General features: G+C 45.7%; 1 protein-coding gene across 4 annotated transcripts in view; it reads right to left on the bottom strand.

Moving 5' to 3' along the window:
- Positions 1–12,640, bottom strand: part of LOC142590620 (uncharacterized) — a 328,406-nt gene that overhangs the window by 96,875 nt on the left and 218,891 nt on the right. For 2 of the 4 annotated variants that reach the window (XM_075702951.1, XM_075702952.1), the window contains exons 18-20: positions 10,940–11,065; positions 4,871–5,062; positions 2,946–3,062 (exon numbers count right to left, since the gene is read on the bottom strand). In XM_075702951.1, the coding sequence (XP_075559066.1) occupies positions 2,946–3,062; positions 4,871–5,062; positions 10,940–11,065 (435 nt within the window). The remainder of the gene's footprint in view (positions 1–2,945; positions 3,063–4,870; positions 5,063–10,939; positions 11,066–12,640) is intronic. The other 2 variants (XM_075702953.1, XM_075702954.1) reach the window with 2 other exon arrangements.

Raw genomic sequence — 12,640 nt, 5'->3', positions numbered from 1 at the left:
TGTTCAAAGTCGCGATTCGTTCGTAGGTCTCCAGCCAGGATTCCGGGTCTTCAGTCGCTGATCCACCGAAGGTTGGTGGGTGCGGATGTTGTTGCAGGAGAAATGTGGACGCTTAGGCAGCCACTTGGGTTGGGCCACGATCTTCTTGGTCGTTTCAAGTGGAAGTCCGTGCTGCGGGGGTAGCTGTTGCGGTTGGCGGTTTGCTTGATGATTCGGGACGACGTTGTTTTTGTCTTTGCTGTCCGGGCTAAGATGGCGACTTGTCGGGAGCGTCCGGTACATGAACGAGCAAGCACCTCCAACAGATCTCACGTGGTAGTGAGGGTGAAGAAATCAAAACGGTTAATGGCGAAACTCGCGTTTTATTGGGCGAACTTGTGCCCACAAAAGAAACTTACACTCAAAGGAGAGCAATAGCGGTAAACACGATCGGCGGTCGTCGAAATCCGATCACCGGGTAAAGCGCGACTGCTTTCATACATCAGTCGTCCAATGTTCCAGAGTAACCACTGGGATCCGTGTGTCTTCCGAAAATTCGGCACTATTTGCTTCGAGCATATATACAATCAGATTACACAAGGTTCGGTGAGAGACAGCAGATGGAACCGTCGCTAACATTCCTCAAACTTGCGATACATGCAGGCGCGTCATGCGCTGTGCGATAACATTTGTTGTGCGGTGAAACGCTGTCGCCCGACAAAGATAAACAAGTACACGTGTCAATATCCTGCATGCATAATCATGCGAAGGACAATTAAAATTTGGAGTCGGTTAACGCGGAGCACCGACGTGCTAGAATTCTTCCAACAGATACTGTGTAAAAACACGACTGCCTCAAACTTTTCAATACGAACATACCCAGGCACTGCAGTCAACAAAAAGATAATTATTCTATTTTAGTTAATTGTGTTGCTGACAGCGATAATTATCATCACATTTTTCCCCCTGTCCACAAAACTTATTTGCGCAGGTGGCCTTCGCGTGTCTCCCAGTGCCTTGTTTTAAGAAAGCCATATAGCTTAATTGTGAACATCCGGTATAAGCTATGTGCTTCGGCATTGCCTTTTTTACCCTACAAAGCCGTAATATCCAAGAGGGATCGCATTAAAAGAATGCGGCGGTCGTTAGTGAGGACAAAATTTCCGTTATACGGGTGAGTGCGCCGAAGAATCCGGGACGAACAAATCTAAAAAAATTGGGTTTTCATCCTCTCTCAAAAGAAAGACGAGAAAACGGGCTAACGTCGCAATTACACCTGGCATGGTATGTAAACATTGTTTTATGCTTTGACCATGCGCTATACCGAGCAAATATAACTGTAACCCTGCACCTACCACTTTTACGGACGCTCGTGCAGTTCGTAAACGGTAGCTCTGCTGGACAAGTGTAACCCACTTTGTAAGGTACGCGGTCATTACTAACGAAAACTATTTTATTCATAGTTGGAAACCACGTCCACGCAACCAAGTGGTCACGCAATTTAATCTATACAGCTAGAAATTTGTAAGTTTGAAATGATTCTCAGAATATAACAGCACAATTTCAACCGTAGCAGAGCACTACCCACGCTGCGACGATCGTCGCGTATGTTTAATTGCTTCTAAACCGCAGTTTAGACCTAAAGGCGATTGCTGATATAAGGTGACATTAGTGAATGGAATTTTCAGAAATGCACAATTGATCTCTGAGCATGATTGTGGGCTCACTCAAACACGCGCGCACGCTTCGCGCTCCGTGCTCCGTCGGCCTCAACGCCAGCAGAGAAAGTCCGGCAATGCAAGCTTTAAACCAGTTCAGTACGTCTCGCAAAACCGTTTCTCATGTAGAACACGCCACGTCACACCCAAACAGACTTCGCGAGCGCGAGAACAAACGCCACAAACTAGCGCCGAGCGTGTGCCTGACATAAAAGACGGAGCGCTAGACCAAGCCAGCGTGCCAACTGCCCATAGATGGCGCCACTGCGTACGCAATACCGTGGTGGCCATGAAAGAAAAAGACGGCCTATACACTGGCCACACAGCTGCTAGCTCCCGGAAACTGAAGTTTATGTCACGGTAATTTTACCGCGAACACTGTGCGCGAAGGCAAGATTTCTGGTTTTTTGTCGACGCACGGCCGGCGCCAACACCGTGGACGAGAACGCTATCTAGAAGTGCTTCAAGGTGGCTTCCTCCTTCCAGCCTCCTCTTCGCGCTCTCTTCGCTCTCGCCGCATTTGGTTCCCCGCGGCGCTCGTTCGCTTGGTTACAACACCCACGCATGCGCGCCTACGACCAACGCAGGAACGGGCGCCTAGAGAAGCGGTCTAGAAAAAGCTGCAGTATTACAGAATTTCCCCCTTTCACTTGCCTTTCCCCTATTCTTCACCACACCCTCAGCATGCGCAAATGTGGGGCTTACGCGGCTGCCGGCCAATGAATAATAACACGTTGTCACAGTTCTGTGCCAATCCTTCAGCAGCAGCCCTAACGTGCAGGGTTCTTGCGAAGGGGAACGAAGCTCTCTGGCACGATGCGTGGGGGTGAGGGCTTATGTAGATGGCGTTTTAGGGGCTCCAGACCAATGAATGCTGACACGCCTTTACTGCGAATTTGCTGCTTTTCTATGCTAACCCGTTACGGTTTAAACGGTCGGTGTCGGTTTAAACGCCAGTTCTAGCGCATTGGGCATTCGTATATACGCTAGGTACGCACGAAGCGAATACTCCTCCGTAGAACGCCGGCGCAGTCACAAGGCTCGGAACTTACACGCCTCACACGCGTCTGGTCAAGGCAGCGCAGCTCTCGATTGTCTGCTAAGGTCCTCAGATAAAAAAGAAGTGTTTTACTGAGGCCGTGAGACGTAAAAACACAGCGAAGTCACGCTAGCACGCTCGTGTGATTGTGCGTGCGTCGGTTTATGCATACCTACCAAGACGCGCACGTGTTTAGTCAAAGCACTCACGTTACTTGCGTCGGGTTCTTCAGGATCCACAACGCCCTTTCCCGCAGGCCGCGAGGTACTCGGATGGCAGCGGCAGCGGAACTGCTCCAGGTATTGCGGAGCACCTCATTGTAAACTCTGAAGAAAGAAACACCGATCATTGGCTCAGCCGCAATATTTCTATAAAATAAGGCTGGTAGGCTGCCGCAGGCATGCGAGTAATGCAGGCGAAGTATTACACGAAGAGGACAATAATTATGTCTATCTTTTCAACTGTAAATGTAAATGCCCCGATGTTTTCTGCGTATCCCAAGATATCGCTGCCAGCACAAACTGACAGTGCGAGAGGGGTAACGAAGTTTGGTGGCACTGTGTCTTAGACTCGCTCGGCCTCAGCCAGGGCTGGGCCCTTTTGAGGACACTCAGAATAGGAACACCTAATAATGCGACAGTATCCCTTGGCTCGTTATGCGTTAAAACCGTCACCAGAAAGCCCTCACAGAAAGCTGTGGCAGGAAAACGGCATATAAATTATTTCACATTCATGTAGCTAGAAAAAAGGCCGCGGTGAGGATTCCATTATCTGCCCCACCACCACTGCAACCGCTCCGTAGCCGAGCGAGGTAACCATGGCGTTTCCGATGCAACGCACCACCGTTGCAACACGCGACAGTGATGACTATCTTTGAGGCTGGGCATTATGCGTTGGGCTGTCGGTGGTGGTCGATTTCCTAGGTGGCGCATGACAGTACTGGCACCAGTGTCGACGCTATGGAGTATTCATTGCCCTTGGTTTAATTGCTCGCGTCTACATCATAAATCGATGCTGCAAAGCGTGCAGGAGGCGTCAGTTCAATGCCGACGAAGTACGAGGCCATCGCCACGCAGAGAAGCGTGCGAAGCGAGCTGCTGCAGGGAAACAACGTTCACTACCCAGGTCCACGACAACGCGAAAAGAAGAGTGAGCACGGCGGGCTGTATTGGCTGCAGCGAGCGAATGTGCATCCCCTAAGTCACAGAATCAAGGCAGTGCGCGTGAAACACTACATACTTTTATGACAACTCCGCAAATAAAACTGCACTGAGACCAAAAGATGGCCGGTTTGTCGTCTTGCGTTCTTGTGACCTCATAAGCACCAACATTACACTCGGAAACAAAACACAGCAGCACTAAACAGTGCAACATTATATCGCAACACTAAACACAGCGACATAGCTCCGCAGACAACCAGCCACAAGTTATGTTCTCACGTTTGCACATAAAAATTGCTTGGATGCACCAGTTGCATTCCTTTTACATTACAATTACTTTCAAGCTAGATATCGCCGTACCTTTCGTGAAAGCGTTTGTCCTTTCAGGCAGGCGCCCTGGCGACACTTCAGAAAGGATTATTTTTAGCTCAGGAGTCTTAGACCAGGCCACGAATACCGTTTAGTTTTCCATTGCGCCTTATAGCCACCAGTGCTACTAACTTCATACGCACAAGCGCCAAAGACAGGACTCAAGAGATGAAAACGTGGCAAGTGCTCTGTCTCGCTGTCCTCTCTCGTGTGCACTGTGTATTGTTTTTGGCGCCCTCAAAATACGAATAATGAATAAATACCAACATGCCCAGCGAGCAATTCTCTTAAGTCATGAGCACAGGTTAACGATAAAGTGTACCTGTGTTGTGGGTTTTGTTTGTTATTATCAATCGTACAGGATACGTTATCCATAGGAACAGCGATTGATATTTACTGCAACATCAATAATCTCTTTTCTCGTAGTTAGAACATAGCACCTGGTGCAGCAGAATACGATTGCTTGCTTCTCGTTCTTCGCATATTTGCATTTTGCTTTCATGTGATATTATTTTATGGCACATGTCTTTGTTAGTTAAAAGAAGTTTGAGTGCATGAAAAAAAATTATAAATAATTATTGCAACAGGTGAAAGAGCACACTTACTCGTTGATTTTCTCGTTGACATCCTGGGAAAGTCCCCTTGGAACGCAACCGCAGAAGGCCAGGCGCACCGACAATGGAGCCTCCATGCCCATCAAATATTTAGAATTTAGCTTTATTTGTGCTGCGAAGTCACCTGTTGTTCTAACCTGGTAGCCGACATAGCAAGCGACAGCCTCGGGGGACATGGGCTCGCTGCAATACGCATGCGCGGAAAGGCGAATGAGCTTGGACAGCCGATGAAAGCACAGAGTGCAAGGCATAGAGTCTGGGTGGAGGTCCCAGAACAGTATAAAATCAATTATCACCGGTAAATTTTATCTCATAATTGATTTCGACTCTTATGGCGATAGCAAATATACAGACACTCCAGGCGCATTTTTGTGGTCGGCGTTAGCGTCGCCGTCGCCGTGATCTACCGTATAAAGCACAAGGGCGATAACACTGTCGCCCCACAGTGCATGCAACACGCAGAAGTGAAAGTTTGCGAGGCGAGTCGACGATCGGGGCTCAATGTGGCGCGCGCAAGGAAGGAAAGCGGGAAGAAAGCGCGCAGTCTTCCGTCACGCGCTGGGTTCCGGGGGAATGAAGGGGAGGTCGAGGGCCGGCGTTGTGCTCCGAAGGCAACTCCATATTCCGCGGCCGCGCGTGCGGCATATCTTCAAAGCGTTGTGCGTTGAGAACAGAGTCTAGGCGCTTCAACGGCTCACACCTTTTTTTCATGTTGTGTTGTCGGCGGTTAGTTTGCTTTGAAGCAATAGACAGCAAGAACGTCACCTCACTCACTGCTACTGCAGCACTTGCTCCCGCCAGCGAGTTTCCGCGCTCATCGAGTGGGATGTGTTCATGTTTACCTGTATGCGCCGACACCGTGCTCAATAATTTTGTTAGTAAGCGAATGTTTTTAAGTTCACGCGGCCGATAAAACTTACCCTTACTTTACTTACTTTGTAGAGCTGCCGTATAGTTTGCTATCGCAATAGATGCTCCCCCTTTCGTTCGAAACTACGACTTTTTTAGTAAAAATGATTACGGCTTTTTATTTCAAGCCGACATACTGGTAAGGATAGTTAGGATGACGACACTGATTTCAAAGTATTTAAATTGGGACATATTGGAGCATGAGAGGGTAATTCTAGTAATATTTGTCATTTCAGCAACCACCGCTCTATATTCGCTTCCAAACATAGCAATAGAACAGGCACGCGAGTTAAAGGGGCCATTTCCAGTCGCACATGGGCAATATCGTGTCTGCAAATCCACCGCCACGTGGGTACAGCTTCTTACTCGATGGCGCACTGACGTGAAGGAACATAGGAGCACATGCATGCGTCCCAACGAGCATTGCCCTAAATCGTGATACAGACGCGGCCGTGCTATGGTTGAAACTTGTGTGCCGAGTTTGTGATCTCCGTACCGCACGGTCTGCTATTTTTGAGTTGCACAAACTGCTCCGTCACTCTGTCCAGGCTCTCTTCCCTAATAGGTCCCTTAAATGCGCCATTCATGGTTTTCGTCTTCTACCAGCCGTATAGATCGCACGGAGCTATGGTGTCATATGCAGGTTAAGACAATAAAACAGAAGAGCGGTGGGGGATGCTGGATATCTTGAGAATGTTGCTCGATCCCAATTTATGTTGTGGCATTTCAGGGCTTCGGTGCTGATTCGTCACAAATACCGCTAATTGCCTAAACTGAGTATCTAGCACTAAGCGCTTAACCGGACTATAGGCGGGCTTCTTTGTGATTAATGCCTAAAGGAGAACTCCAGCGATTTCTCAATATGAACTGATCTTAATAATATTTTGAATATACGTTCTGTTTTGCACTCTGAATATGTGTGCCAAACAATACGGCTGCAAGTCATTTAGTACTCGTGAAAATGAATTTTCAGATTGGTTGCGTTCCCGAGTCCATTTTTTACTGACCACCATGTGTTTGTGACGTCAGACAGTACACCGCCACCGTCGCTTAAATTGTCGCTGAAATCGGCGCTGTGTAATGCGGAAAATCTGCAAAACCTCCCTTTGTCGTCCGGAGACATCAGCAGCTTCGCTTTTGGGCGTTAGCGCCACGTGCAATTCGCGTATAGCACGCGTTCTGCTTGTTTACATTATGGTAGTGTAGGACCTGACGTAATCAACTCATCCTTACGTCATAAAAAGCAGCTAACCGTTTCGGTTTCGGTGTCCAGTTTATTGGTTATTTACAATTATTGATTAATTTCCAAGCAAACAGAACCACCCTACCGGTCACAGGAGTGTCAATGCCATTTGAAAATGACAACATTCCAATATGGTTAAAAAAACGCCAGAGCTGCCCATTTATGTGCCTTGAAGGAGCACATAAACCACCAACTTGACAAGAGCGCCATTTCTGGTACAGGCAGTATAGAATAGGGCAAAAATTCCAACACTTAGGTCTGCCTGTCTGCTGCTAAGGCAGAGAACTATCCTGACGAACAAGAATAGCAGTGAACTCTTTCCGGAAACTAAATGTTACATTGACAACCTCCAAGAATTTTTGTTGAGATGCACTACTTGCGCTATATCAATCAATCAATTATTCCATCAATAAGTTTATTATTCATGAGAAAATAGAATGTAGTGCATCGTACTTAAACAATCGGGGCCCCAGAACTCAAAGGGAGTTGTAGAAAGTGTACCTATGATAGTCTTATTTGCATCCGTGTAACAAGATGATGTATATACATTAAAAAAATCGTTATACAATACATGAAGGGAAAGTAACTTTTTGTGAATTTAGGTATTGTAGAGGAAGTACTGGCGCAGTGATTGTAAAAAATACTGAATGGATGATGATGAAGTTACGTCTTGACGAGGAGTGTTACAAAATCTGGCTGCAGTATATGTCCAGGAAGACGTTCCACAATTTGCGCGTCTACTTGAAACTGTTACCGTTAATAATGAGGATAAGCGACTGATATACACTACGTACGTTAGGCAAAACTGATTATTTGTAGAGCTGTTCTTTCAGCTGTGTAATTGACCCTAATGTCGAACACGGAAGTCCATAAGCTCAAATGGACTATGACACATACGATTCGACAAAACTATGGTAAGGATTAGAAGGGCTTCTAGTGGAAATAGATGCCAGAGCTTATAAAATATCTGTATATCTTTATAAATATTCCCAATTGCCTCATGTGCATGATTGTGCCACGTCAGATGTTAGTCTATCACTTCATTAACGAGCAACTTGGGGTCCACACTAAGCGGTGTGTTCTTACCAGAAAATGATATCAAATTGCTTTTAGTAAGATGTGGAATCAATTCGTGGGCAACCGAGGGAGTGGAGTACCAGATCAAGAGTAGCAGCGTAGCAGGCTGTAATATAGAACAGCGCGTGCCATGCTTGCGCCACGAGCGCGTGCCGCCAACTTTGTTTTCGTCAAGTCTCGCAGTGCCGACCTTCGGCGTCTTCGCGTAGCGGCGTTGGTGAGCGCTACAAGGCCTCGGGCCGGAGGGAACAGTGAAATGTACTCATTGACGTAGCGGAGAGAGTGCTGTTTTGTCATGCCACTCCGAGGATACGCCGGCGACATCCGCGGGGAACTTCGTGAGAGGCGCCTCGAGGCATGCCTGTTTGAGGCGGTCTAGTAAGACTACCTCTTCTCGACCGTTCAAGAGCATGGTGAAGGTATTCTGCAACAGAACGGCCTGTTGGCCTAGTTGGAGCACTTCGGCTTCATGTGGAGCATACGGACTATTGGAGCTTAGCAAGACAACTAGGAAGTCGAAGGAAGAATACTACAGACGTATTTTTGATAATGATTGTCTGCATAACAGTAATGTTCTTTGGAAGAAATTAAATATAATCTTAAACCGCAAGCCTATATATAACTGTATTGATCATCTTGTCGCTGATAATACCTTATTTAAGGAGTGGAACTTGCGAACCGCTTTAATGACTTTTTTGCACATATAGGTAACACAGCAAATACTTCTGTATCTGTTGCGTGTATCTCTAGAACTCCGCATTCTTTCTTCATTCAGCCTACTTCAAACGCAGAATTATAAGGATTTTCGAAGGCCTTAAGAATAGCCATAGTCGATGCCGATGACTTACAAATTAAGCCCATTAACTATGTGTTAAATGAGATTGCACCTGTCGTGTCGCATATCTTTAATATCGCAATTTCTACTGGCATTTTTTTTCCAAGTAATATGCAGGTAGCTATGGTAACGGTAAATCCATAAAGGTGGGGATAAAACACTTTTTCTAACTATCGCCCAGTTTCAATATTACCTGTTCTCCGAAAGGGCTTGAAAAAGTGATTTATGCACGAATTGACAGTTTCTGTAGCAAACATAACCTTATAATAAGCCATCAATTTGGGTTTAGGAAATATCCTTCCACACAGAGTGCTCTTTTGCAGCAAAAAGGAATTATTTTAGAGAACATGGAAAATAAATTTATGACACTCGGACTATACTTAGATTTCAGTAAAGCTTTTGACCGTGTAAATTAAACCATTTTATTATATAAAATGAAACACTATGGATTTAGAGGAGTAGCTCTGGAATTCGTTCATACCTCACGGGTTGATCACAATCTACTGTAGTAGGCAGATACAAATCGCGCATGATAATGATGGTATCAGGGGTGCCACAGGGAAGTATTTTGGGGCCTATCCTGTTCCTATTTGGTATCAATGATATAGTACAAGTAAATAAAACTTGCAAATTTGTTATCTACGCCGATCATTGCTGCGCGTTGTTTGCAGGAAAATATATAGTGCACGTTACTGCCGAGGCAGATCCGTTTTGTTCTAGAGCAAACGAATGGCGCAAGACAAATTGATTGACACTGAACGAATCGAAAACAAAGTGTGTGTTGTTTCGTGCGTTCGGAACATTGTTTAAGGTAGCTGATTCCCTTATGATTCCCGTTCAATGTTTCGACTGCAAATTTTCTAAAAACAGTTGGCATTACATGTAATGAACATATGTCCTGGAACCAGCCCATTCAGTGATTATTGCTTAAATTAAGCAAAACAGTGGGCATAATGAATAGATGCAGACAAGATCTCCCGGTGGCAATTAGGAGATTGCTTTATGATGCCCTGTTTAGTTGTTATTTGTGTTACTGTGTGCTAGTTTGGGGTAACACTACAGCTGAGAAACTACACAAACTCGTTTTAGTACAAAAAAGGGCGGTCCGCGCGGTATCGAGCGCTTCTTATTTATAACACACCACACCTCTTTTTCAAGAACATAAAATCCTTAAATTTTCAGATTTGTACACTTACACAGCTACTGTGCTCCTATAAGGAAGCAGCTCAGAGCATATTAGACGCTTTTCTCGATATTACACAACTTGAGCACACCCTGACAACATATCCTTTTCGGTATCAACCACCATGGCACGTTCGTTTTTCGCACACATAGTACTGCCGCAAAAGAATTCGGCAGCCATTGCCAACGATATTAAATCACTATGAGACTAAATATTGACATCACAACGCTAGCGAAGAAGGACATAAGCTTATCCACGCAGTAAATTTTTGTTTTGCTTTGTTGTGTCTAGCCATTTTATTATGTATGTATATTATGAATACTTAATTTTTCTATTTCATGTTCTTAGAGAGGCGAGTTTGATTGTAATGCAATCTTGGATTCATTGTATGTCTGGTACGGCGCTTTTCATGAACGCTTAGTAATGCTGAATGGGTTTCGTCTTCACTGCTGATGGGTGGCTGGAGCCTAGTCAATCTGCAGTCTAGCAGCTTTTTCTTCGGCCACCATTCGGCCTTGTAAAGTTGCAAAATAACGTTGCTTTGATTGATCGAAACATCATACTCTTTGTCCCGTTAAAGGACAGCGAGAGAGGAGGCTGTAATTCTTGTGCAGTAAACACACATAAAGCCACAGCAATGCTCAAGTTGTTATGCTTGCCCCCCCTCCCCCCCCCCCCCCCCCCCCGAGGTGCTCATGAAAAACGTTCGTTGTATAAGCTTGCAAATAATGTCTTAGGGATGCAAGCACAAATACAAACTACGCAAACGGAACTTTGTAGTACCGAACTAGAGCGCTATGCCTTGCTACTCACGGCTTAAAGTTTTCGTCAGTATAGAAGTCGGGGTCGTTGTCGAAGTTAATTTTGATTATCTTCACACAGTAGGCAATCGGAATCTTGCACAGCATGTCCAAGAAGAGGGCGGTCGTCGTCTTTTCTCTGTAGGCAAAGAAAAACGAGTGAACATCTGCCTTAGGCTAACGGCAACCTGCATGGTTTTGAGCAAATCGGGCTGTACTGCGCATATTGTTACACTAAGACAGGCGTGAACACAGTAAAATAACTATACAGAAACTGTCGGCAATGATTGCCTATGTAAGCGTATCGCCGAAGACTACAAGAAAGCGTTTCTGCCTAATAAAGAAATAATGTGTTTGACTGCTTATAGTCCTTGCTTTGAAGACATTTAGGTAACCTTTGTTGTTTCATTGTTCAATTCTGTAGAACGCCGAGCCGTTAACCACCACATCATTAAACTTGATATAGGCGACTGCACATGATTCTTAAATGGTATGCAATAAATGGCCTGCGTGTCAATTTCTTTGTACCGGTGGTGATAGTTCAACTGCCACCAACCTACGACCAGCAACAACCGACCACGCAACCAGCAAAGGAGAAATACAAAGCTATTCACTTTAGATACTTGCAATTTCTCAAATAGGACTTGCATTGGTACCGACAGCAGTGTTTAGTGCTGCGCCCCAGGTCTCTAAGAAAGTGTGCATTGTGGTGAGAGCTGCGAGCGGCGTTGCAGGTGCCACCCCTCGATGGGGCACGAGATGAGAAAGGAGAGCCTGTCAGCGCCGAAAGGCAGATAAATCCAGCTTCACATTTACTCTCTCTTTCCTTGAGACCAATTTATGCACAACGTTCTGGACCAATGTAGTGCAACAGGAACGCTGCTTTGCATGTACACAATACTAACTGCGGAATACAGAACACTGTCCTACCTCCAGCAGATTCGAATGAGCGTTCTGTGACGACGCATCGAGTCGGCTTCGTTATTCTCCTTTATTCTATAGTATTGCCACGTTGCACTCACGGTGAAGAGCGCCGTAGCAATACTGTTTGAACAGTGAATCACCAAACTAACTTCATTTGGCGATCGCGTGCCCAGAAAACGATAGCGGCGAGCTCAGTCGGCGATACTCGAATTCTGATCTCAGGACCAAACATGTCTGGTTTTATACATGTCTCATCGAGCGTTCCAGCGTAATTGCTTGAGCCCGCATGCCCTCCGAAAACCACGATAACATTAACGTAGAAGAAATGCAATCCCCGTGAGAAGGAAAAATGAATACGCGTCAGTAGATTCTCAGCTATGCTTTACCCCTCTTCTCTTATTATAATCCCCTCCCTCTCCCTCCACTGCGGAGCGGTATTGTGGAATCAGCAGACTGCGCTAGGCGATTACGGTGGTCAGTAGTAAATTTCTTCAATTTTATTATATGCCCACCTATTTATTTAAATAAACATTAAGCTATACCTAATACTACTCCAACCAAACACACACCACCCGTCTTTTGAGGCGGTATCATTGCTCCTTCCTTTTGTGGCCAGTCCATGCGCGTCAGCAGAATGACGGCACGTCAGCGGCTCCGCAGAGACGGCACGAACCTACTTCGCACGTCCGTTTCCTTACCACCGCAATGACAAGCGTTTGCGCCACTCATACATGAAACAAGGAAATGGAGCACGTAATTAAATCCACGCAAAATTACTTTGAATTAACGT

The sequence above is a fragment of the Dermacentor variabilis genome, chromosome 8 (genome assembly GCF_050947875.1).
Source record: "Dermacentor variabilis isolate Ectoservices chromosome 8, ASM5094787v1, whole genome shotgun sequence".
Classification (NCBI taxonomy): Eukaryota; Metazoa; Arthropoda; class Arachnida; order Ixodida; family Ixodidae; genus Dermacentor; species Dermacentor variabilis.
This window is presented reverse-complemented; position numbering and strand designations above follow the sequence as displayed.